The sequence below is a fragment of the Pygoscelis adeliae genome, unplaced genomic scaffold, assembly GCF_000699105.1.
Source record: "Pygoscelis adeliae isolate BGI_AS28 unplaced genomic scaffold, ASM69910v1 Scaffold123, whole genome shotgun sequence".
NCBI classification, from domain to species: domain Eukaryota; kingdom Metazoa; phylum Chordata; class Aves; order Sphenisciformes; family Spheniscidae; genus Pygoscelis; species Pygoscelis adeliae.
Genome location: NW_008824650.1, coordinates 2,721,398 through 2,747,892, shown reverse-complemented (window position 1 = coordinate 2,747,892; position 26,495 = coordinate 2,721,398). Strand labels below are relative to the sequence as shown.

Genomic DNA, 26,495 nt, shown 5'->3' with positions numbered 1-26,495 from the left:
CCCTGTCAGGGCGGCGGGAAGCCGGCGGGACCCGGGCCGCGCTCGCAGTCCGTAGACTCCCAAGGACACCGCTGCCGGGCCGCCTTTCCCGGAAAGGCTCGCTCCGCCGGGCTGCGACGTTTGTTTGAAGCGGTCCCGGTGCCTCTTCAGAGCGTTCCCTTTGCGCGCAGATAAACGCGGTGGTTCGGGGGAAGCGCTGGGTCCGCACACCGGTGAAGTGCTGGCAGAGGCGCGTGGAGGGGAGGGTGAGGTGGACGAGGGCGTCCGTGCGGTGGTGAGCTTTAGACTTCGGAAGAAGTGGGTGCTGCGCGTGCTGATGGCGACTTCAGCACTTGTTGGGTGCAGAGTTCAAGGGAGAAAGGCACGAAGAGCAGGAAACTTGCCTTCTTCCACACTTACTGCGACTTATTTTGCCAACGCTTTTGGTAATAGTTACCCATTCCACATTTTATCAAAAAAATGAACATCATTTAGAAGTAAAAATCATGTTTTCTATGTGCATCTCTTTGGGGCTACACTCATACATCTTTACATGCAGTCATGCTAGGGTACAATTGATTGACACAAATAAACCGACGTAACAGTTTGATGTTAGGGGAGATGGGTTCTCTTCTCCCTGATGGCAACCATTCATTCCCGCGTACCAGCATTCATCTAACCTGGTAAGAGGGCAGGCAACTGGAGCAGAAGAGAGCTACTTCTACACACAAGCAATTTGCTTCTGAAGAAGCAGACAAGCTTTAAGGAGGTATCTGCGTTGTTTGGCATAGTCTGATTGTACCCTTCATCCTCTGGATTATAGGACCTTGAAGGCTAAGTACTGATAACTCTGGAACAGCAGGTATGACGGCCTTACTGAATAGGTATGTGATGAAAAGGTAGTTATTTCATGAGAAAATGGGGGGTTTATGTACTTTGTCAGTGATGGCTGCGGTTGATGCCATTCTGCATGCTCTTTCTCCATGTCCAGCCTCTCTCTTTTCCACTCACTATGGTGCAGATTCCCACTTTGTCACAGCTCTGGAGCACCGCTCCGTAGGGATCGGTGCGATCCTGCCACGTGGATGGATTTGGTGGGACTGAGGAAAGAGGAGCATTTAGAAATCCTCCTTTCGTTACCAGAGTGGTCTTGCTCGCAGCTCTCTGTGAGGTGTAGCGGGACAGTCCTGCCGTATTCCTTTTTGCCTTGCATGTTTTAAAAGATGCAAGTCTTCTTAAACAAGACATGAGTCTGGCGTTCTAAAACACAGTAGCAGTACTTCTGCAGGACCATCCCTTGAGTAGCTCTGCAGCTGTGCTGTCATCTTTGCACCTGCTCCCTCTGGAACCGTGGCATGATCCAGCATTTGGGCTATTCACTGAGCCAGAGGACTGAAAGAACTGAGATAAGAGCTACCTTCCAATTACATAAATGGCTTTGGAAACAGGTGAAGTTTGTGGTAGTTATGCTTTCAACTTCCATATCTTTACAGTTCTTACTACTTGGCGTGTTTTATTCAGGCACTGTGCTTTGCACTCTGCTGAAACCTCATCTACGTTTTCAGAAAATACGTTCAGATCTTTCCACAAGCTCAGAGCAGGGAGTGGTAAGCACCAATATTTTTTTATTTCTGAGTTTCTGGTTTTGCTCCCTCCTTGACACCCAACTTTTCTTGATTAGGTCTTTTCCCTTACTCTCTTTTTCTTATCCCACTCACCTTTTGCACCCTTGCCTATTTATTTATCTTGTTTCTGTTAACTTGCACTTGTTCAAACTCTCTATTTCTTTAGGAGAGCTCACTACTGCAGGGTTTCTGCTCCCCCCTTCAGCTGCTTTATTTACTGCCTCTAATTGTGGTAATCATCCCACCTTAGGATACCCTCCATGCTTGCTCAACCTGCATTGCAGCAGGAACACAGAACTTGTCCTTCCTGGGCACAGGCATTTTTTAAACTTGCAGAAAAACCTATGACTTTCTTTCCTTCTGCTGGTTCTTTGGAAGGAATTGGCTAATAATCCTTATTCCATCAGGATCACGCAAGCGTTTCGCTCTATCCTGACTGGGATGCTCGAAATACAGGCCAGTACAGAGCTTTCAGGGTCGTGATTTCACAGTGCAGCGTTCCGCAGCAGCGGTAGGGTTAGGGATCAGGGCTTTGCCCGTGCATTCCCTGGTCCTACTCCAGCTTCTTCATTTCTACGGTGTTTGCAAGTTGTGCTGTGAACTACAGAGGAGGTCAGAGAACTTTGGGACAAGTGATGTACACCACACACCTACGCACGGGCTGTATTCCCGGCCTGCTTTGTATCGCTTCACCAGATACTCCTTCAAATCAAATGTAGCCTTCTTATCAGTTTAGATGATAAGTGACAGTAATTTCATTGTAAATGAGTTAACAACAGGTGTGGTCAATGAATGCAACACATGAGGTACAGCCTAGATTCTGAAAGAGAAAACACCAAAAGGGGGAACTGCGAGCACCAAGAGTATGTGTATGCGGTGAGACCAGGGATGGGTGTTGAGGGAGGCTGCAAAAACGGAACGTCTGTCTTTTGTTGCCTGTATCTGCTTTTCTGTGATGAAGGAAAAACCGTGATGAGTTTCATGTACTGAACGTAACTCAACGGCCGAGTGTTTTTATGATAATACAGTACATTACAAACCCACAAACACGCTGCCACTCAAATTCCAAATGCAGAACAGCTCTGACTTGTACATTCAATCCTGTAACAGCAATTACTGATGCAATTACCTGCTCTGTCCTTCGGCAAATCGGGACCCTCCCGAGGAGCTTCCCGAAGCGTGTGCAGTGTTGGCAGCGCGCGTGCTTCCACATGTACAGCATAGGCTTTGCTGCCCACAGAGGTTGCAAAGTTCAATCTTACAGGAGGGAGCCAGAACAAGTGTATTTTCACAATGATCGTATTTTCCAATATTCAGATAGAAATACTGGCAAAACGTTAGTAGAAGCAAATTAAGAAACTAATTCAGTTCACAGGGGCTATGACATCACAGGCTAATGCCATACAGGTCCTGGTATGCGGCTGGCAGGGACATGCTCTATACTTTTTTCCTAAAGGAGTGAGTTTGATGTGTGAGTCCAGGTCACCTCCTGTTCCCATTCACTTCAGTGGGAACAGGTCTGACTGCAACCACTGTAGAACAAATGGGGACTACGGGAGTGACTTTCAAAACTGCATTTAAATTAAGACCTGAGGAGTAAAGAGCAGCGTCTGCAGAACATTCTTTTTGCATAAATGCATTATGTGGGTACAAGGGTAGTATTAAATTATTCAGAACGACATTTTCCTCTGGAAATTACCCCTAATAAGTGTTCAATATGGGAGCATAAGGGGTGAAAGTTCACAGAAACATTTGAAGTAAACTGGTTACTTCCAAAACTGACGGGAGAGCTCAGTGCAAACAGTTGAACAGCCTGCTGCGTGACAGGATTAAGCACGTGTGGTTTCACTTCTAGTTGGACAATAACTGAAAGACTCCAACTTACCCTACGCTCTCTCAAAAGGTGGCGAGGAGCGTTCTCAAAGCAATGCGTAGTCTTGGAACTGCTTCAGTCAGATTCCTCGTCTGCTGTGAGGACAAGAGCTCAGGCCTTGGAAAGCGAGGCTGGTTCTTTCTGGGTTACCCAAACGTTCCCAGCAGAATAATATTCCTTAGTAAAAGAAGATGAAGTACACAGCAAATACTGTCTAGGGGCGCTTAAAGATCTCGGACCTTTTAACCAAAAGAATTCCAGAAGTAAAACAGAAAAATGTTTGCATCAGGCAAGTGATCAGTGTCAGCAAAGGATAGTTTTCCTTGGTTAGTTCACAGCATCTCTAGCTACTGAAAAATATGGAGGGCTGAAGTCTACTGAGAAACATTTTCTTACACCTAAACAGCTAAAAATATCCAGAGTAGGTAAAAACCAGACTTAATCTGCTCCCTTCCAAGACTGAGAAGCATTTTAGAATACTTCCCTTTCACAGACATCTCTTGCTGGGCAAGGAAACACCCAGGGAAGCACAGAAATCAATCGCGTGTTTTACAGTCCCACCGGTTAAAACAGAATCCGTTCTACAGCGTCTCGCATACTCAGGACGGAAGATCATCTACGCTACCCAACAGGCTTTCAGCAGGGTCACCGGGGAAGCTTACTGCCATCGCCATTTGCAGCATGGCCCTGTCTGTGGAAAGGAAGGGAGCGCCTGGAGCCCTTGCCGTGGTCTCGGATCTATAGGTACTGCTTGCTGCCTGTCCAGAGGAAAAAAGTCATAGAATCGTAAGTGTGCAAGAACTTGAGTTTAATGACGTTTTGTTTATTCTTTTCCATGGCTGAGGCCTCTCACAAGCCAGGTGACGAGTCCTTAGGTCAAAGCTTGAGCTGCACCGTCACTTTAATGTGGTACCTGTGGCACTGCTGCTGAGTCACTCCTCCTTTCTCTACCCTCATGTACTTACTCCTGTCCCTCCCCTATGCTGGAACAAGCATTTTTTCTAGCTCTGTAGTAAACCGATCCGTATTAAAAATGACATGATTTCTTTAGCTTTGTTTACTGCATCAGCACTGGTACTTGTGCCAGTACAAGCAGAGTGCCTTTTAGATAGCACTGCTGTTTATTCATGCTTGTGGAGTTACACTGTGATTCTACTCCTCACAAATTCAAAGTTCAGAACAATTCCAGAAAGTAAGGGTGGAAATTCTCTAAATACAGTTGTGTTTCACTGAGGAGGCTGCTTTCCATAATTTTGCTAGTCCTGTGTCCACAACACGTGAACAGCGCTTGTAATAATGTTAAAATAGGAAGTCTGTACATGGTTGGTTGAAAACTGCGAATTCATTCTGGCTTTCTGCATGCTAGTTTATGCAGACAGGCCCAAAGCTGTCTGCATGCAACAGGCCCAAAAGACTTTGTACTAAAAAATAAAGTATATATAAAAGAAGTACCTATCAGTGGTTCAGCCCTTATCTTCAAAAGCACCTTGAATACAGGGCTGAAGAACATGCTCATGCAGCCTAGCGATAGGTAGGGAGAGATCTAGCGATGCATTTCGGCAACTCCCTGACATCCCACCTCCTAGAGGAGGCTAGGGCACAGGTGCTGGAGCAGTATCTGGGCTTTCACAAAGTTGCACATGTGCAGCTTTGGTGGCAGCTGCAGGTAGCACTGCTGACCACTTGTCCTTAATACACAGTCCTCAGCTACCAGAAATTATCCCCTCCGCACACCCCACAAAGAATGGGTGCCACTATTTTTAGTTGCTATCACTCCATCTCCCCCACAGAGATCATCAGAGCTGTGCTGATGTCGTCTCTGATGGCAGCAATCAGCACCGGACCTAAGGCCACTGCTGTTAGGCCCAAACTGCTATTTCAATTCAGTACCATGCAGAATTGCAGGGAACGGAGTCGATATTTACCTAGTCAGAAAAGGTGCTGGAGAAGACTCGACAATGTTTTTCAGAGAGTAAGAAAGTGAGAGAAAGTCTAAGAGAACAGTTTCCATTATGTACTACAGGAACACTTTTATACATGAAAGACACCAGTAAGAAGAAAATTTTCACACATACAGTTTAAAATTTAAATTCTTACAGAAAAGTTCTGAAGAAAGGGTTTCTCATTGCTATTAAAAACCTCATATTTTATAAGAAAACTGAAAACTGTTAACCTCTTACCTCAATGTTTATAAATGGAAAAACAACAGATCGGTTTACTGCCGTTATTCCAGTGCAGCATTCAGGCTGGAAACACAGTAAGAAGCACTGCCTGCATTATTCCATTAGCATAAGCCGCCTTTAAAGTCGAAGGAAAATAAGAATGCTTCTGTACCTAGTTTACGCTAATCAAAATGCACGTACATTTATACATGCAGAAGAACTTGGCAAGAACTGCTAAAAACAAGCTGATGTTGTAGGGTTTAATTTCTTCCATCTACAAGAATCTACAATTATAAAAGTCTCATCTTCATACTTTACAGTACATTTACATTAGCAAATACCCCACGGCTTCCCTCACTCCTCCACTTCTGTACAAATCATATACAATAAAAAGTTTCAGTTTTGTTGTACAAACATTGTTTTACACTTTAATACAGATGAAAATATTGTTCTCTGGCACCTCATTTCCTCCATGGTGCCTGCGTATTACAGTACAGAGCACTTTCGATCCACGCCTCCGAAATCGTCAGCTCAAGTAAGGCAGACTGATCAACAGGCCACAGCTTCTGCGACTCCAAAGTTTTAAATAATGAGAAAATCTACCACTTGTTTGTATAACAATCAACAGTTTATTAATGGATATGGTGAAATTTTAGCTATCCACCAAAGATGTGTAAAAAATTGTCATGAAAGTAAAAATAAATAAAGCTGTTTTTAAAATCAGTCTTGTTTTACATCTCAGTTCAGAATGCGACATTTAACACAAAACTGTCATTGAAGTTTTAAAGAAGTCTACCGATACTCAAATTACAGCTTTTATGACAAATCTAATGAGAACTGAAACTGATTTGGTTTTAGGTTTAAAGACTTTCACATTCAAATACAGTGTCTCATTTAGCACAATACTTCCTTTGACAGTGATGGGCAACAGTGATGACATATTGCTGTATTTTGACATAAGGCACTATGATATGAATATGCCATACACTTGCCTTATGTCACATATATCCGTTGCTGACCAGTGACTTCTGTCAAATACAAAATGAAAAAGTTTCAGAATACAGTGCATTTTAATGAAGGACATCATGTGAAGTCTTCCAGCAAATGTTTTGAAGACATTTTGAAATACAAGCCTACATTTTAACATAAGCTTTTGTCATGCTGCTTTTTTTGCGACATCACTGGGGGGAATAGACTCATCATCCATCACTAAGTCCCAATACACATTCTCAACCATCCTGCTCTGTTCTATTGCAGTCACTGTTCGCGAGACAAACTTGACCCAGAAATTTTGTTCAAGTTCTCCTACAAACGTGTGTACATTCACAGCAGTCATTCACTTTCATTCTCCTTCTGTTTGGCACCTGTTAACAGAAGAGGAAAGCACGCGTGATTTCCTTATGCACATCGCACCTGGCTTCTGGAAAAAGCACGGCTCATTCTGAAAGCTGCGACTTCCTCCGACCACGTGATTGGAATCTTAGTACTGGATACCATTTATAAAGAATACACTGCAGGACTGCTAAATGCTAAGGTGAACGGAGCGAGGAAGGCCTTGGGACCGTTACTGCTTCTAACTTCACTGGCAAAGTAGTCTAAGTAACTCTTCCGGGAAGTTACCAAGAGTGGCTTTGAAGACTCTCCCCAGCACAAAAATTTATTTTAAAAAGAACCCAACCAAAAAGCCACACCCCAAACCTGTCCCATCAGCTTAGAAGCCAAGCTTAATCATCATAACAGCCTCAAAAAATGAAGTCCTACTTGAGAAATAGCAACATAAGAATTCAGTTTAACTGCGCTGTGTTGATGGATCCATTTTTCCTGGCTCAGAGGCAGATTTTGTTTACAGTAGGGATCTGGGAGACCCGCTCAGCAGGACTTAGAGCATCTTGCCTCTTCTCCAAGTACTCAAACTAGCCACGTGCTGGGCAACGACTGAACCCTACGGTGAGTTTGGCTTTCAGCATCCAACTCTAGAGAGCAAGAATCTCTTGCCAGCAACCTGGAGTTACTACTTGTAATGGATAATCAAACACTGAAAAATTCATCAAAACACATCCAGTTTTCTCATCACAACTGGTATTTTTTTCCCCCGTAATGTAGGCTGGTCTTAATTCCTGCCAGTCAATAAATTTTCCTTTCTAGTCGGTGAAGAGAAATGGACATTTTTAGGGCATGATTTATGTGGTCATTCTTACGCATCCACTTTAAGAGGTAAATCACACTCCGGACTCTACAAACTAGATCTACATTGCAGACATCCTCACTTCATGAGACAAATCCCAATCTGAAATCGGGCAGTTGCCTGTGGAACTGCAACCTAACACCTAACTGCTCCTAAAAAAAATGCCTTCCCTCCCCTCATCTCTTCCAGTGGCATAACCCGTCCCCCTCTGTTGCTGTACTCGGTTCTAGACTCTTCTGTGAGCCAGTTTAGTGTGCCAAACTGACAAAACTCTGCAGCTTTTTTGCTGGCTCAGTTTCCTGTTAGATCAATGAGTTAAAGCAGCTCACAGGGGGATCTCATGAGTGTGGGTGCTGCCACACGCTGAACGCCAGAAGCACATGGCTCAGAGTATGGGAGCAGGAACTGCCCTTTTTAATTACAGAGCACTGTTATATCAGCTCACAGAGTTGCAACTTCAGTCTCTGTGTAATTCCAGTATTACAAAGCTCTCGGTTTGTCAGTATCCAGATTCATCTTTTCTGTCTAACTTTGCTCCATTAACAGTAAGATCTACCCTCCTTGGATTCTTCTACCCTCCAGTCAAGGGGGAAACTACCTCCTCTGTCTGGAGAGGCACTGTCTGCCTGTCTTTACATCTCCCTCTTAGGAGGGACATATACCCCTCCATTCTCTTTTTAGGCAATGAGCCCATTTGACCCAGGCCTTTGGGCTGATTTCTCATACTCATCCATACCTTTCACAGAAAGCCGGGTTACTTGCTCTTCCAGGTCATTAAAAAGAGCCAGATGCACTGACATATACCTCCAGCAGCATCACTGATTACTGCTTTTCAGAGGGGAAATCTTACTATTTTAAAAAGCTATATTAACTTTTTTTAAATCTACAGAGGAGAGAGACTTTTACGTTATCATGTTATCTATCAGTGCAAGTAAGAGCTCCCAGTTAAGCTCACATTTAGACTTTCTTTTTTGAAGGACATATCCAGCTCAGTTTGCTCACAGTCTGGTATCTTTCTGAGGCAAAACTGTAATCCTCAAGACATTATTTGTCTTCCTCACAAAGCCAAAAGAGGGCTTTGCTTTAGTTGTTGTGACACTGAAGTCATTCGTGTGGTCAAAGTAAAGTTACAATTAAGAACATAAAGCAGGTTAGTTAACTTGGGCAAAACTTAAAAACAACAACAACAAAAAAAACCCACCCAAAAACCCAAACCACCCCTCCCCCCCCCACCAACAGAAAAGTAGCAGAAATAAACCTATTGTTGGATACTCTTGTTAAAAGGAACCTGATCGTGTTTAATGATATGCTAGAGATTTCTACTGGAATCGTTCTGGTGGCCTGGGGTGACATCTCTGACGTAGTTGTGCCAACCAAAACCCACAGCATAGCTGGACAACTGCAGGGCTCCGAGGAGGTGGTTTTGCAGAGCTAGTGGAAAGCACAGCTGCATCCACACGAGGAGCACCTGGCCAGAGTACAGAAATTCAGGAAGGTGGGGAAGGCACCCTGTTGTAGATGTTGTCTATACATGCAACGTTCAACTTCATCCTGTTTTTCATGTTAAAACATTAATCAAGACCTTTTTTTCTAAAAAGAAGGTATATGGACAGCAATGACATTCATGAAGCTTCTGCATGCATTCCTCAGTGAACAAAAGACTGACAGTTAATACTTTGTCAGCTTTTTCCTGAAGAGAAATGAAAAGCGTCTTTAAGAACTATGATCAAACAGTTACAAAAGTTGAAAATTAAAAGTTTGTCATTGTCAAATAAATTAAAACCAGCAAGGTATACACACTACCAAATGACTTACGGCAAAGCTCAGAAGGCAACATCCATACCTGCTGGTGTGAGGACCAAAGCTTGCAGAATGTCAGAAAGGGAGATGATACCCACAATGCTATCTGCTTCATTCACTACCACCAAACGATGAACCTGAAAAATATTTTGAGGTATTTGCCTGATTTAAAATAATAGCTAAAGCAAAGAAAAACAAAAATATCTTCAAGTAACGCAGTATGAAGACAAGTAGGAAAAAAAAAAGAATGGTTCAAAACATTAGCGATACCAGTCTCACACAGCAGTACAAACATACTTACCCTACATAAATGAAAATTAGTGCATGTTTAAAAAGCACACAGCTATCTGACATGGCAACAAAATCCGATTTGAAGTGACAGCTAAGCCAAGATCTAGGTCTTTAAAATACTTCTGCTCTCAAGAAGTGGCACTCACATCAAACACTTTTCCCCAACTTACAGACTCTGCCCAACTCAGCCTGTGATCTCAAAAAATAAGATACAGTAGTAAAATGAGGCTTCCTTCTGAAAATTACTTTCTCAACAGGGAGAGGCACAGCACTAAAACTTGCTGTATCTTGACATGTCCAAGTTGGTTTTAACCTAATTTTTCTCGTAGGGCTACACAATTGAAACTGAGTGCCAGACTGGTTTTAAAATCCTCATTTTGCATGAAGACAGAAAAAGAAAAATTTCAACTTATCTGTGCAAACTCACTGTAGAGTTAATAAACACAAGGACACAACTTGGAAGAAAGATTTCTCAACAGTAAGACTGTATTTTTAAATACTGATTTTATCATTACAAATCTATTCTAGGAAACATTTTATACTACAAAACTTTTGTCCTAACTGTGGGGAAAGTAGGTGGGCACTCCTGTGTCCTGAGGCTCATCGGCCAGAGCAGGCTACAGCAGTGAAAGACCACTGCAGAAGCAGGAGAGTGCCCTAGTGTCAGTCCTGGCACGACGCCACTGCAAGTGGGCACACGCTTGTATAACCTAAACATCACAGCTGAACCAGCTCTTAAGTAAGCTAGACACCTATCCTAGAAAGGGTGTCTGTCAAAAGAGGAGAGCCTACTACAGGTTTACTTTTTACCTAAGTGAACTCTCGTCACTATTTTAAGTTCAAATAATCAGATATAATGGTGAAAAGAGTGAAAAGAATTTTTCTGATCTTCTCACAGAGGTGATAGCAAGAAAGCTGCATCATTCTTGATTTAATAGTTATGTTAATTTATGGTTGAGGTCAACCACTTTGTTGCTAGTTAGATACAAGAAAAGAGGAGCTCTGAATTATTTGAACAGTCATACCCACCTGACACAGGGAGGAAAGAAAAAAAAGGGGGGAAGGGAGAGAAAAGACCGTTGCATTTTCTTTTTGATGAAACTATGTTGGTGATATTTTAGATGGGGTTATTAGTTTTTGTATATGTACATATTTAATCATTTCATTCTTCTCTCAATGTAACAAATTCCAAGAAAAATGGACAATGTAATTGTTTCATTTGTTTCATTTCCAGTAAGATCAAGCACTTGTCTGGCAGCTAAAAACAGCTTGTAGTTTTGACTGACTCATTTTTACATATAATCTCACTATGTTTAGACTGAACCAAAGGGTAGGAGTTGTTCTTAAAACCCAAATGTCTAAAGCTTCTTAAGATAGTAATAAAATTATCCAAATTTGAGATCTGTATATCAGCAATGCTAAAATTATTCAGTTTCAGGAAGAAGCTCAAGCAAATGCAGAAAATTGCAAGTAAAAATTGCCTAATGGAGGTTCTAAGGGGTTATTAACAAAGTGGAAGTTTTACTCATATCAAGTATATGCATGGCTACAACCCTGAAGATGGAAAAAAAAAAATCATCTTGTAATTGAAGAAGTTAAAGCATCTAAATGGAGTTGATCACACCTCAGAGACAACCGAAACTGGTAATACTGATTTTCTTATGCAGAGAGGAGAGGAAGACCTATACACGCATTCACCTCCATGTATAAGAAAGTTCCCAGTACTAACAAACAAGATAAACAGCACCAAAAGAATGGAAAGCGCACAGATAAATCATTTACAGGAAAACTTAGTAAAGGCTTCTTCACAAGAATTTATGTTCTGGCCCCATTTCACAGTATTTGTATGAGAGCAGCACAGGACTCCATATGCATTAACTAATTGTACCCATTAAATTTCCTGAACAATGTGTCAATCAACCTAGCTATAAGCTGGAGTTTAAAGAATTATTTGTCTGCAAAACTTGTGGCAGGCTTGGAAGAAACTTAATTCTCTCAAATTTTGCATTCAGTTCAGTTAATGTCATAAAACAGAAACGCAAATAACTGAGTATTATTACAGATGTACCGTACAATATTTTACACATCTCTATAAGCATCTATAATCTAAGTCTATAAAGCAAACTGATACCCAACACATGTAGTTATGAAAAAAATACTTTCACCAAGTAACCAAAATAACTTCGGATAAATTTCTACTATTTATCAGTTTGGTAGTATATTTTTTTAACTTACAGTGAAGGGGAAAATAAAAAGCAAACTCACCTCAGCCTTCACTATTCTATCCACAATGGTCTCCAGTGTTTCCAGCATACTACACTTTACAACACCTTCAAAATACTGAGAACGGTGCTGTAGGGCTTGCGTCACCGTGATATCTAGGTTATTATAAGTTTTTTCAGCAGCAAGATTCTGGAAAAAAACCAAGGCACATAACATCTCAGTACTTAGCAATAAAGTACTCAATAAAGTAAATATTTTGGCATCAAGTAGACACACATTTCTGGTGTAAATTAAGTCTATTCCAAGTCACATATTAAACAAAGCAGATGCTCTTCAGCTTCAGTTTTTGGGAACAGTCAAGCATGCAATTATGTTAAACGCTATATGACAGACTGGGTTAATTGATAAAACTGTTTTGTGATATGCATTAGGCCAATGAAAAGCTCCTTACTTTGCTATCTGATATTTGGCTTGATGTCACTCTTCCTGCTTTTGCCGTGAGTAGAAAATGTAAAGATTAAGTTCTACAGATTTTAGAATATAGAGGATATACTTTAAGAACATACAATTTTTTGTTGTTTGTTTTTCATAGGATAGGAGAGGACCCCAACTGCTCTGAACACCACCCATGAAGTAGATCTTAGTGCAGATCTAAGTAGAGAACAAATTACGGATTTTCTTCACCTTTCTTATTTGTGGGCTCAGACTCCCTCTCCTGGACTATGCTAGCACTGCCATTTGACAACAGTTTGTGTGTGTGTGTATTTTAATAAGCACTATAAAAATAATATAAATGAAAACCCATCACCACCACTAAAAGTAATAAAATTAAAAAAGTTTGAAAGCTGCCATTCTCAACTTTCAGTTTAAGAACAGGACCATGCTTGTAGCAAGAGGGCTTTGTCCAGACCAACAAAAGCTTTCTTTGTAGGTGAGACCATAGCAATATTTTGATAGTGTTGGCACATCCTGGCCTATTGATTTTGTGTACTGAAGCACTGAAGGACAAACACAGACAGACCTTTAAAATGAAAACACTGGACCAAGCAATAAAATGAGATTAATTTTTGGCTAGAGGATACTGTGATCGGTCAAGTTTTTGGATTGAATTACACTGAACGTGACAAGATAGGTTTGAGATGATCATGAAGATACAAGCAGTTTTAGTTAACTCATTTAATGAAGGACATTAGGAGAACACAAAAAGCCTTTGCAAACTGAAGTCACCCTATCTGCAATAACTAGTGTAATATAAAGCTATTTCTATACCATCACACCATTCCCAGGTTTCTCCCATCAAGAACCTGAAAATTAATTCCGAACTGTATTAAAATGAGAGAAATCTATCAACTTAGCCAGCTGTATATACAGGCATAGCTTAAAACACTGATTTAACTAAGCATATTAGCCACATGGTTTAAAGTTAAAAAATCATCAGTTGAATCTTGCAAATTATATGTTTATTGGAAGATCAGATTATACATTTCAGGTTTTTTTTAATTTCTTCTTTTAAAGCTTGAAGATCAGGTTGAAGCAGACTGATGAAAAACTGGAAGCCTGAGAGGTGATTATCTTTTATCAGTAGAAGCTAGCAGGCAAAGCAAATGAAGTATTACATATCTTCAAACTGCTTAAAGAGTACATCCACATCCAAACCCAGATGATGTTCAGGGATGCCATACCACTAAGAACAAAATATCTTTTTCCCCCCATTTAATAAGCAAATTAGTATATGTCAGGAAAATCTCAAATAATCAATAGATGCCCTACCTCTTTCCCACGTTACTAGCTGAGAGCAAACAATTATATCCTAAAGCCTTTGTGGTGGATTTTTTCCTTCCTGATCCAAAGACGTAATTTTTCCAAAGAAATGATTCAGCCTCTCTAAAAATCCTGTAATTTTTGTTGCCCCATCACTTAAAATGAGAAAAGGAGTGAAAAACGTAAGGAACCCTCTTCCTTTTGTTGTCTTTCTGAAAAAGAATGGGTAATAAAGGACACATGTCCTGCCTCAAAGTCTAACGCAGTTACAAAATAAATTGAAATATTGAACCCACCAACTGTGAAATTTCATTGTCTTTGATATGTTAGCTCACTCTCACTACAGCTACCACCTATTCCCTGACCAGCCTTTATGGCAGAACAGGGTCTTAACACAGTAGAGAATCCCAAAGAACAAAAAGACAAACACGTAGAGAAGACGACAGGCAAGAACAGTGACATTGCAAAATTTTTAGTAGTAAGAGCACTGTTTGCTGCCAGAGATATTTATAAGCTTAGTCCCAAATGGAAATACTTTATTCTCCATATTTCTGAAAGCATTCTACGCAGCATTTCAGACATCTGGATTCTTCATTAGCACTAGCGGGCTGGTGGAGTAAGCAACTTGCGCACTTAAATCTCTAAAAAAATCACATAGCTATCAGAAGTTCCAATTAGAAGGCAGGTGCATGCAGCTAGGAGGGGACAGGGATAAAAAACCTAAATATATTTTTCAAGTTTCTGAAGACTACAAGAATAGAAGAGCACTTTTAGTGCTCTGCGAGGCTGGCAAATCACGGCATGAATCTGACTACGCTGTTGCACTCCTGAGGGAAAACCAGGAACAGTGGCCTGAATTAGATCGAAACCAGAAGGAATACAGATGCAATACTCTGGAGCCAGAGACTCACACAAAAGAATGGGCCTATTAGTTTTAATTCACTGAGAAGGTCAAGTCATACAAAGTACCTAGACCGCATGGAAAAAAATCTGCATTCTCTTTGAAAACAGACCGTGGAATGGCAGCGGCTGGGAAAAGAAAGCCCAATCTCAAAAATAGAAACAAACATAAAAAGCCTATGCCCTCTTTTTGTAATAGTACAGCCAGATTTCATTTTGGGTAACATCCAAAGCAGTAGATGCCTGCATGCAAGTAGTATTACTAAGGATAGCTTAAATAAATAATAATAATAAAAAAATTCTGTGCAGGGTGAATTGAATCTGTTTTATTCAGTTTGTTAACTAAAGCCTAAAGGAAAAAAATAGCCAAAATTGACAAATTAACAAATTAATTTGCAAATGCTTACTGCATATAAAATATTTAATAGATTTTAAGAGATATACTTACTATTACATCAAATTTGGAATAAATATCTACAACTTTTCCTAAAAAGAAAAAGAAAAGTTAAAATGCTTAAAATACAAAATTAGTTTTCTTGCTTCCTGCTTTCATTTGTTATCTTACAATTACACAGAAAGAAAACAGACAGGTCAAGAAGGAAAGATGGGAAAAAACCCCAACCAACCCACCAACCCATGAAGTTCTTCCAAGCCTATCAACCTCCATCCTATCAACCTCCATCTTGCATAAACATTTCTTTATATTCCCTTTCTCCTCCCGCCTTTTTTTTTTTTTAATTCTTTCTCCTCTCCCCCCCAGACCCCCCAACATCAATCCAGGGTTCAGCACCATTTATCTTACCACACTTTTGCATACAGAAGACCCAACACACACCTGACTCATCCACAACAGGTAATGCCGATATCCTTCTCTCTACAAATATATTCAAGGCTTTAATGATAGGAGTGTCTGGATGTATGAAGGCAATGTTGTGGTAAGTTCCTATTCCAAGTTCATCCAGATTCTTCTTCATAAAGGCAGGCTTTGGCATCTCTGACATCTAGGAAAGTCAGAATGAATCTATTTACAGTGCAGTTTTCTGCACCTACCATGTTTCCTACACCTACCATGTTTCCATATGATTGGTATATAAATTAGGAAATCTGTATTCACTCATCCATCTACAGGCTCGAAATGATGGTTACAGATAGTTACGGTAATCTGCTACTAGATTAACGTAAAGCCAAAACAAGCTCAGATCTAGAAGCATTACTTCTGTTCAAAGCAGCTCTAAATTAAGACTACGTAACTAAATTTTTTGCTCATTTATTTATTTTTGTAGCAACCCATCTCTAAAAGCTTTTGAGCCTAAGCTATGTCATTCCCACTGAAACTGGAGAGAGAAGACAGCAAAACATACTATACACCAAATGCTTATTTTGAACTCTTGTTGCTTTGTTGGGCCTCCTATTCATTCCTGTGACCAACATAAACTACACTGAGTAACGATAATCTCGTCTCTGGGAGACAATTCATTTTTCTATTCATGTAAACAAGCTTCTGAAGCTTCCAGAAAGGACAGCAAATTACTCAAATAGCCAAGACAAGTCCTTGGTGTTCAGGTTTCTTTAAATGACTAAAACAAAAGTAAAGGTAACGTACAGGTCTTACATCAAGCTTTAATTTCATTGTTATCAAAAAAAGATACGCAGAGACACAATGAATATGGAAGTTTATCAAGAAGCTTCTGTACTAAGACTTAAATTATTTAAAGATGTCTGCTGGGTGGGGGGAAATCAGTTAAGCAAAGCATAACTTTAAGTACTTACAAAAAGCTGGAGGAACTTGAGGATTCTTTTATGGGTAAGTATATAAAGTGCATTTCCACTGACGGGATCTATAACTGGCAATCTGTGGATTTTGTTTTTGATCAATGAATATACAGCATCAAAAAGGCTGAGGAGAAAAACATTAATTCTTTTTTAATGAATTCTGGCTGACAATGAGTAATGTCAAGTGATATATACACATATTTACAAACCCCCATGAAGTACATACAATGCAAGAAATTACTTGCATTATCTTTAATGTTATAAAAAAACAGAAGTTAAGGGATTTCAGATTAACTTTTGCAGCTGGTAAAACACATCAACAACAATATGCTCATGAACATCTAAACCTAAAAGAAAATGTGATGGAAGTGACTTTTTGTGGTAGAAAGTATAGCAGAAATATTTCTTCAGAAGTGTAAATTGTTTTTCCCGTAAGTGCTGTGCTCACAGTATCCCTGCACTCAGAATGGATCTTTCTGTTCAGAGACAAACAAACAGTGAAAAACAGAGTGTTCTTGCACTTAGTGCATCTCAATCCCAAACTTCTATAACATTTTCTAGGAAGACCATTTTTATGGTAAGAGCTTATATGCAATTAAGCCAAAACAATTATCAATCATTTCACTGAATTATCATTGGGGATTGGCAAAAAGTTATTTGCAGATCTGAAACACTTCTCCGGACACTGCAGACTACGATTTAGCAGTATTCCAACCTATACAAGTCTGCTCTTTGTGCAAGTAACACTTTTTTTTCTCCCCTTGGTCCTAGTAAGACTATGATAAAACAGCTGACCACCAACTGCAATAAATTAGTAAGTAATAAAATTAGTAAAACTTTAGCCTACTTGCTGGAGTAGGCTTCTTCCCATACACAATAAACTATATGTTCTGAGTCCACTACAGGGATGAACTATCCCCATTTGATATACATAGAGTGAAGATTCCCACCACTGCACTGTAGATTCCACTCCCGGAAAAAACACTTAACTACTCCTAAGTGCAGCAGTCTGCTTGTCACAGAACCCAAGTCCATTTCTGGATCGGGTCTTAAGTTGACTTGCTATATCCTTTTATACATGTCCTACTGCATCTTCTTTATTGCAATACTTCTCTTGCTGCACCTTTGACTGAAAGCAACTACACTATTTTGTTGTCTTAACGGTATTCCTTGCAACTAGCTACCATTCAAAATACATTCCCTATGACTTAATTGAATGACTTATTCATGACTCACTGGCAATTCTATTGAGGATACAGCACATCATTACTTCGAGGAAATCACTAGAGGTCCCTTCACCAGTTTCCTTTGATAGGGCATAAGCAATCCCATGCCACAAACTGAAAGCAAGAATCAGAACTTCACTCTCTGGTTCAGCGATAAGTAGTACTCAAGTTGTGAAGTGACCAACTACAGCTGTCTCTCAAGTTACCTTTGGTAAATGGCAGTTTAAAAACTATTTCTTTCAAATTCCATCACGAAGAAAAGGACAGACATTTATCTTTTAAGGAGCACAACCTAGTAGTAGAGCAGAACAAAACACACAGATATTGTCTTTCCTTAAGGAAAGTTACTTGCGTTGAAAAGTACTTGAAGTTTTCAATTACTATGATTGCTGAGAACAAGACAGCTGAAAGCCTCTGTTCAGTTTTTGATTTTCATGAAACGAACATGACTTGCAGGCTAGCTTGAAGGGTCATCACATTGCCTTTTTTGCATATTTTCTGGCAATTAATTTTGATCCACGTCTAGTTCATTTACCAGAAGAGTTACACTGATAAGAGACAAAAGTTAAACTAAACATTCTCTTCTTTGGATAATTAAAAGAAGTCCTTACTCACAATAAAAAGCTCCCACACCTTCTTGATTATATTAAAAGACAGTCCTTCATTATTGTACTCTAGTTTACAATATAAATTATTTCTTATTATATAAAGAAGTCTTAAATTCAGAGTTGAGATGGAGTTAGTTTATTTCAAGTTAAGCAGACTGAAAAGCAAAATCCTACCTTGCATCTGGGGAGATGTTCACTAAAGGTTTAAATGTCTCTTGTAAATAAAGCTCTGTGTACAGAAAATTAATAGACCATTATCAATTTATATGAAAACATTAGTTTTTTTTATGAAAGCATTTTATAAATTCATTCGTACAAAATTAAGTGGAAGAAAGAGGAGTATATACAGTTACTTTAGGTATTCTACCACTTATGCACATTCTTCTATATTGACATTAAAAAGACAAAAGTTTTAAAAGCAGGCCTAAACTGATTACCGCCAGGGGTCACTGCAACAACAGCAAGTAATTCTTTACTAGTCCCTTTTCTGAGAGGGTCTGCTGCATAGAGCACTTATATATATTATTTCATGGCATATAGTCTTCTTTTACATAAAGCTTCCTCCCTGCATTCAGCACTTCTGTTGACACCCAGCATGTTCTATGAATTTCTAGTTGCATTATGCAATTCACTCAGGCATAGCTTGTTGCTCATTTGTTAGTTCACTCAATACGTAGGGTCATCTATTCATTCTGCATCCTGGCTCAGATACATTTCCATTCCACATACACTCATCAACTCTACAGCCATACATGCTGCCTTACTCCAGTTTTGTTTCTTCTTTCTTAAAGAGCGAGATGGTACTATCATGAACAAGTGGCGAAGTAATATATAGCCCAGATCACTCTAGTCCACACACAGTTTCAGGTAGAAAAATAAGCAGCAGGAGCAAATCATAGAATCATAGAATCATTAAGGTTGGAAAAGACCTCTAAGGTCATCGAGTCCAACCGTCAACCCAACACCACCATGCTCACTAAACCATGTCCCTAAGCGCCTCATCTACCCGTCTTTTAAATACTTCCAGGGATGGTGACTCAACCACTTCCCTGGGCAGCCTGTTCCAATGTTTAACCACTCTTTCAGTAAAGAAATTTTTCCTCACGTCCAATCTAAACCTCCCCTGGCGCAACTTGAGGCCATTTCCTCTCGTCCTTTCGCCAGTTACTTGGGAGAAGAGACCGACACCCACCTCGCTACAGCCTCCTTTCAGGTAGCTGTAGATGGACAAGCTTTTACTATTCCTGCTCTCATTAAAAAGTATGTGGCAAGAGACAAGTTAAGTCTGATTAATTAAAAATCTACTACACTAAAAAACATTAGAATGTTTTAAATTATTAACCAAGTAGTAAATATTCTTACCCCTCCAGGTTTCTATCTTGTGCTCCTCCAATTCATAAATCTGAACCTACAATGGGTAGATGGAAAGTTTAGCTTGAAGTATTAATTTTAAACCCCAAATCATTAACAATATTATAAATATCTGAATAATTTCCTTACATTTCATTGCAGGCAATCTAACAGAGTAAGAACAGTCCAGAATAACATTTCTTGGCAATAACAAGAGGAAAGGGTGCAATCCTGCTCAGTGCAGAGTACCATACTGGACCTATCATTTCAGGGGACAAGAAAGATCTTTTACCTGCCGAGGTTTGTAGTCTAGATCTCTTCTAGACTCAGAGGCATCTCTTCAGTAATTTATCTCACCTTAAAACAATCACGCCGGAGTAAACCCACTGATGATTCCTCACAGACCCAAACCACTAAACAGCTTACCCTGATCACTTGACTTCTTAATGCTAACAGAGATGAATTTTACTGTTACTTGATTATACAAACAAGCGAGAGCACTTGGTTTAGTGCTCAGTTCAATCAGAAGAACCAACATTGTATTCCCCCCTTCCTCAAGTTTAATCTTTTACTGATGTTACATTCTTCAAATGTTTTCAGACACTGCATTTAAGCCATGCACGCTCTCAGCATTTCTCCTGTGCCAGCAATGTTGCTCATCTGACCTGTGTTCAGCTGGTCCCGGGAACCAAACAGGCAAAAAAAAGTTACAAAAACATTGTTAGTTTTCTGCTGGTTTAGCTTCCTTAACTGGCTCACAAAAAGGACGGGCAAATGATACCAGACAAAGGATGCAGCAAGTCTGCACCTTTTGGTGGCAGCTTATCGTCAGATCAGATCAGCAATAACACCAAAAAACCTTCAAGAGTCCAATCTTTGAAGTTTAAAACAAAACAAAACCAAAACAGACATGGTCACACCACCAACTTCCTGCTGTTCAGCAGCTATTTCACAAAGTTCTTTGTCAAAAGATTGTATAACCTCCTTACAGTAGCTCCTTCCACCTTGCTGATGGTTTTCTGAAAATGTTTCAGATGTGAAAGCTACCTTTCTCTAAAGGTATCGAGCTGCAAGCCAGCCACTTCTAATAGCAATTGCACTCGCTATAGCCTAGGCCAAAGGTGCCTGTCATCCCTTACACGGCTCTTCTCTGTCAGGTACCTCTGCAAACACTGCTGAGGCTGAGGAGTTTATAGATGAAGGGTAGAAGTCTCCACAAAGCCTACTACATTTATCTTTGAGCTAAAGGAGACTACGCTTAGGTTACTCTCTGGAATTAGCATCCTTTTAAGAGTATAAGGGAATGTTAAATTGATATACTATAATTGGACTACTCAAGTATACCATTTTCGAATGACTTATAAAAGATACCTACATAAGTAAGTTAAATCATCTTTTAGGGCTCTTGACAAAAAAAGGCAGTTAAGACAGTGGACTGCAGTTCAGAAGATCTACTGAAGTGATAAGAATAATAGGACACTGCTTTAGATGCTGACAAGATGAGGCTAAACCTAGTTCTTTGACCACACTATAGGGAGAAACTACCTGAATGTTCCTCATCAGTCATTTAAAGATATTATCTAGTACGCAAACAGCAACGTGCTTCACACTGTATGTGATGTGATGCATTTAGAAAGAGTGACTGAAATAAAGAGTTATATTTTCAGCATAATTTTACCTATTAAGACTAGAACATTCCCTGATGGAATATTATTTTAACTTTTTTTTTTTTAATAGAAGACTGCATCAATCACTTAAGTCAAATGTTGTCACTTCTCAGCTATTCCTCCTTACTGCTGCCATTTTAAGCACAACTTGTGGAATAGGATGTTAGACAATGTAAACAGGAGTGACAACAGTTAGACCTTAGGTAAAGTTACATGGAAAAATTGGTAGTATTGGGGTTGAGGGTCATTACAATATGGAAACCATTTTAAGGAAGTTACCAGTGTGCAATCACTTTTCATTTGCTTCTCCCCTCACCCCTTGTAAATGTCGGGGGAGGGGGGGGAATAATTCTTTAACAGGAAGAAAGGACAGTGTACTATGTTACTGGCATCTGACAATAATTTCACTATGGATTTTGAAAAATTAACATAAGCTTTGAGAAGCCTAATACATCAGATGTCTGCTTCATTCAGCTCTTTTTGATTTTTTTTAGCTAATAAAACATAGTATGTATGTTTTAATTGGTAGAGGGGGAATTGTGATTCGACAGTAACAAGAAAGGGATGTAAGTGTATAAACATGCAAGCAAGAGAATTTCATCAACTACCCGCCAATGGGAATTTTAAGTTACAGTTAATTGAAGTCAACAGATCTCCAACTGATTGTGCAACTCAGCCATGTAACTAAAATATTTGCATATATTTAACCAGTTTAACTTGTTTATTCTACACCATCACTCCAAGAACAGAGTAACCTTTTAATGCATCCAAGCCTCTAAGCTAGCATTCTGTTTAATTCTGCATACTCCTTTCAGAATAGCTCTATCATAATGAGACAAAGATGATTATATAAACACGTGAACCACGCATAGCTACATACTTGATTTTTAAATACAATGAACTTTTTCATGTAACTTTAAGACATGCCCCCCCAAATGCTTCTTGGTTGATATTTGCCATTTATATAGAGCTCTGATTACTATTGAAATATGTGCTTTGAAACAACCTGAACACAAATAAATACAGCGATCAATAATCAAGTATTTTCCTTCATACTTTTTATATCACATCTAGTTTTAGTAAGTATTTTAAGCCAGGTCCTTCATCCCAAATGCATTAGTCATCCGTTGCAGCACTAAGTGGAGCCTCGTATCCAAGACAAAGGCTATCATTATGGTAAGCACCACACAAAACATAATACATGGTAGTACTCATTAAGGAAATTCCTCATGTTTATACATGTATAACTGAAGCAGACAGATTATGTTATCTGCCCAAGCTCATAGGACCTTCATGGCTAAAGCTGGGAACTGAACTCAGATATCCAGATACAATTCTGTTACCCTTCTCAAAAAGCCATCTTCTCTTTCAAAAAAAAAAACCTCCACAGTGAGTATACTCATAACATATCTAAGCTTCCAAAGACTTAAATAATAATACTCATCATCAGTTTTTCAGTTTGATACTTCAGTTTCTGTACTGTATGGCAAATGATAAAAGTATAGCTTAACATCATACTTACCATTGGAGACTTATAGTATCTATGGAGTATGTTAATGAAATCTGTAATTGTTAACATTCCTGTAACAAGTGATATATAAAAAAAAAGTTCTTCAGATATATACTTAACATATAGAACTTCCAGCTATTTTCTTTATTTATATTAACAATATATAACTTAATAAACATTAAAACCATGTAACATACTATTTGTATTGAACTAATCAACAGTGGAATTCAGAAATTTTACTTTCACATTGATACAATACTTCAGAATAAAAACGCACATCTGAATTAATATTCAAAATTATAACCTATGTACTTCTCTTCTTTCAATCTGACCCAAAGAAAACCGTGACTCCAGACTGCATTCACCCCCAAAAACATGGGGAAAAAAAAAGAGGGGGGTTAGAACATCTTTTAAAGATGTTGGAGACCTTTCCTTGCCTTTCATTTTCTTTTCAAATAAGACACATTCTCATTATGTACTTGCCAAGTCAGGCAGACTCTCAGACTCAAATGAAGGAACAGTATAATCCATTTTCTTGAATATTGCTTATTAAAGAGCTTCATTCAATCATTTTCACGGTAATCCTCAACATCTATATTGAAATGTGACTTTTTAAAGAAAAAGATAGTACATCCATAGTGTATGCATCTCAACCACTAACACCAAACTATGTAATATAATATTGAGGATTAGTTTAGTTACCTGAAAACATTAATCTTTTTTGAGCTTTCAAGTTCTAAATTTGAGATGTAATTGCCCAACTGTTTACTACTCTTACATCTAAACTGAAGAAACTAAGAAATGGGGAAGGGAAAATTAATCCGGAGGTCAGCTTTAAATCACTAGAGCTTAGTTACAGACAGAAAATGAAATAAAATATAAAAGACACACAGCATTCCTATGATGTATTGCATAAAACTACTGCTCCTCCCCCCTTGGATTTAAAATATTTTAACAAATGCTTTGTAAAGTATCTACCATTCATTTCCAAGAATCCTCAATCTATATTCCAGGTCACAAGAAGTACATATAATAATATTTGTAACTGCCACTATGACCCTGTTTTCTAACTGCAACAGAGATCTAATTTTGGAAGATGATTGTTGTGGCAATTAATTACACGACTTAAAGCAATACATAGATCTAATGTTTTTTTCCCCAATATTGGACATATCTGTAACATTCCACATCAGTTCTGGTATTTAAGGATTTCTCAAGTACACCTTACTGACAATGTGCAGAAAAAGACATGCTCATATTGCATGTATATTAGGATACTGTAACATGAAATTCTTTTTATAGTTCCTATTTTCAGAGTTCTTTTGTGACTGTTACCTTTATTTTTAAATACACAATGAAATGCATGTATTAGAAACCAGATTTCAGAAGGTCAGGACCTAAAAGAATCATCATGATTCTCAAAGCACAGCAACACTATGAAAGCTGGCAACATTCCACTCCTCACAAGGAGGGAAAAGAAACCCTCTTCGCCAGTATACCTCTAGGATGTTAGACCATGGCTAGCCCCACACCACCTTTGGCAACAATAAAGCACCCTGGAAATTCAAGTAATCCTGAATAACGTTAGAACTACTTACCTACAAAACTCTGTTTTTTACTCTCCCACAGTGGAGCTGCTCTCACACCATTTGCCACCAAGGCAAAAAAGGCTTTCTTTACCTGCAAAAAGAATGAACAACTAAACAAATCTTTGTTCTTAATTTAGCATACCAGACACCAACTGAAGGGTTTCCCCAGTTACTAGGAAAAAATGCAGTATAAACAGGTAGCTGGTATTCAAAACAGAACAAAAGCCACACACACCAAACAAAAAAGTCTTAAGCCTTTTACTTCTAAAATGGTTAAAAAGCTTCGAAAAAAGCTTAGCAAAACCAGATCTGTTCTTGTTTGATGTGAATATTCCATGTGAAAGCCTCTGATGAAGAAGTAAGCTGATACAGCTGAAAAGGTATGCTCACTAACCTCAAATTTATTCCCGTTTGATATTACCCATAAGTTATAACCCCCAAATCATGATGTTGAATAAATCTGTAATGAACATAATTATCACAAGTGTCCAGTTTACAGGTATACCTTAACATTTGAAGATTGTGCTATATTCTAATGTTCACTATAGCAACAGTTGTATTACAAAAAAAGACTGAAACAATAAGAGTCTTGTTTCCTCTCCAGCTTTTAGACGCATGATTATACAAATGAAAAGGGATTGTCTGATTATTTTAAATATGACTGAAAGTTAAAAGGACTAGCTAGCCTGTTTTGCTGCTAAGGAAGTGTAACCAAATCCTTTCATTTTTTTAATGAATTAACCCTCCCCAATTTCTGAATCAGAGGTGATAAGGTTACAGTGTCATTCTCACAAGAAAAGAACTTCCCTGTGAACACTTAGTTCTCTGAAGCATGAAGCAGTCAGGCTCTAGTGCACCGCGAAGTCCTGATCTCTTGATGATACGCTTGAGTATGTTATCATTCCTGTCCTGCCCACACCCCTAGATAGGCTTCACATGGAAAACACAATACAGAAGTCATGGTTCTTGTCCAAGTCTTGACTTGGTGCAAAACTAGGACATAGCTAATCTATATCTCTACATCCATGAAACTGGTCCTCGGTCCAAGTAACATGGAAGTAACAATTGCAATTGCTTGACAACTGCAAACAGAACAGACCACAATTACACAGTTATCTTAAGTGTCTACTTTAAATTATGTGCCAAGGGGCTCCTCTCCACAACACAGTCAGGGATAAAAGGGCTTCACAGTCAATGGAATCAACATCCAAGAAAGTAGGGGCAAACGAAAATGTAGGTAGGAAAAAAAAAAATAAGTCTGCCATTGTTAGCTACAACCTTCTTGGAAAAGTTTGCAAAGCCATCCATATGATAGCCAGCATCATATGATATTTGACAGAACCGCCATTTAGACTCTACTTAGTGTTATAATGTAACAGTTTAAATTTCTAAAAGTTAGTAAGATCTCTACTCTGCACCAGAACACATCACCTCTGTCTACACTTCAGTTATTTGCAGTTTCAAATACCTGGTGTTATCCTACTGCACGTGAACTCCAATCTTTAAGATCAGACTTCTTAAAGCAACCTGTATTTCTTGTGACCTCTATGCAGCCCGACTGCTTTCTCTCTGGCCATGAGAAGCAAATCTACTCTCCTGACCTCAGCAGATGACAGTTCTCAAAGCTGCCTCCTGACTTTAGAGATGCTTCTGCCATATCATCAACAAACAGGAATAATCATCTGCTTAACAACCACCACCCCAAACTGCATTAAAACTGAAGCAGCCATATGGGGAAAAAATACTCAGGACCACAAATAAGACTCTCAGATACATACCATGTAGTATTTATCTAGAAAATAGTTAAATAGAATCATAGAATCATAGAATCATTAAGGTTGGAAGAGACCTCCAAGATCATCGAGTCCAACCGTTAACCCAACACCATGCCCACTAAACCATGTCCCTAAGCGCCTCATCTACACGTTTTTTAAATACTTCCAGGGATGGTGACTCAACCACTTCCCTGGGCA

General features: G+C 39.1%; 1 protein-coding gene and 1 long non-coding RNA gene across 2 annotated transcripts in view; one reads left to right on the top strand and one right to left on the bottom strand.

The window, feature by feature from the left end:
• The first annotated feature begins 4,014 nt into the window (after nucleotides 1–4,014).
• LOC103915623 lies at nucleotides 4,015–4,525 on the top strand. Its single transcript, XR_663542.1, has 2 exons — nucleotides 4,015–4,221; nucleotides 4,322–4,525. It is a non-coding gene; the product is annotated as an uncharacterized LOC103915623 (long non-coding RNA).
• Nucleotides 4,526–5,875: 1,350 nt separating this feature from the next.
• The window catches only part of PRKAG2 (protein kinase, AMP-activated, gamma 2 non-catalytic subunit), a 38,572-nt gene continuing 17,952 nt past the window's right edge, over nucleotides 5,876–26,495 (bottom strand). The window contains exons 2-11 of the mRNA XM_009322493.1: nucleotides 24,532–24,613; nucleotides 22,946–23,004; nucleotides 19,769–19,814; nucleotides 18,581–18,635; nucleotides 16,570–16,696; nucleotides 15,635–15,800; nucleotides 15,248–15,285; nucleotides 12,181–12,327; nucleotides 9,668–9,761; nucleotides 5,876–7,003 (exon numbers count right to left, since the gene is read on the bottom strand). Coding sequence (XP_009320768.1) covers nucleotides 6,972–7,003; nucleotides 9,668–9,761; nucleotides 12,181–12,327; nucleotides 15,248–15,285; nucleotides 15,635–15,800; nucleotides 16,570–16,696; nucleotides 18,581–18,635; nucleotides 19,769–19,814; nucleotides 22,946–23,004; nucleotides 24,532–24,613 — 846 coding nt within the window. The 3' untranslated portion in view covers nucleotides 5,876–6,971. The remainder of the gene's footprint in view (nucleotides 7,004–9,667; nucleotides 9,762–12,180; nucleotides 12,328–15,247; nucleotides 15,286–15,634; nucleotides 15,801–16,569; nucleotides 16,697–18,580; nucleotides 18,636–19,768; nucleotides 19,815–22,945; nucleotides 23,005–24,531; nucleotides 24,614–26,495) is intronic.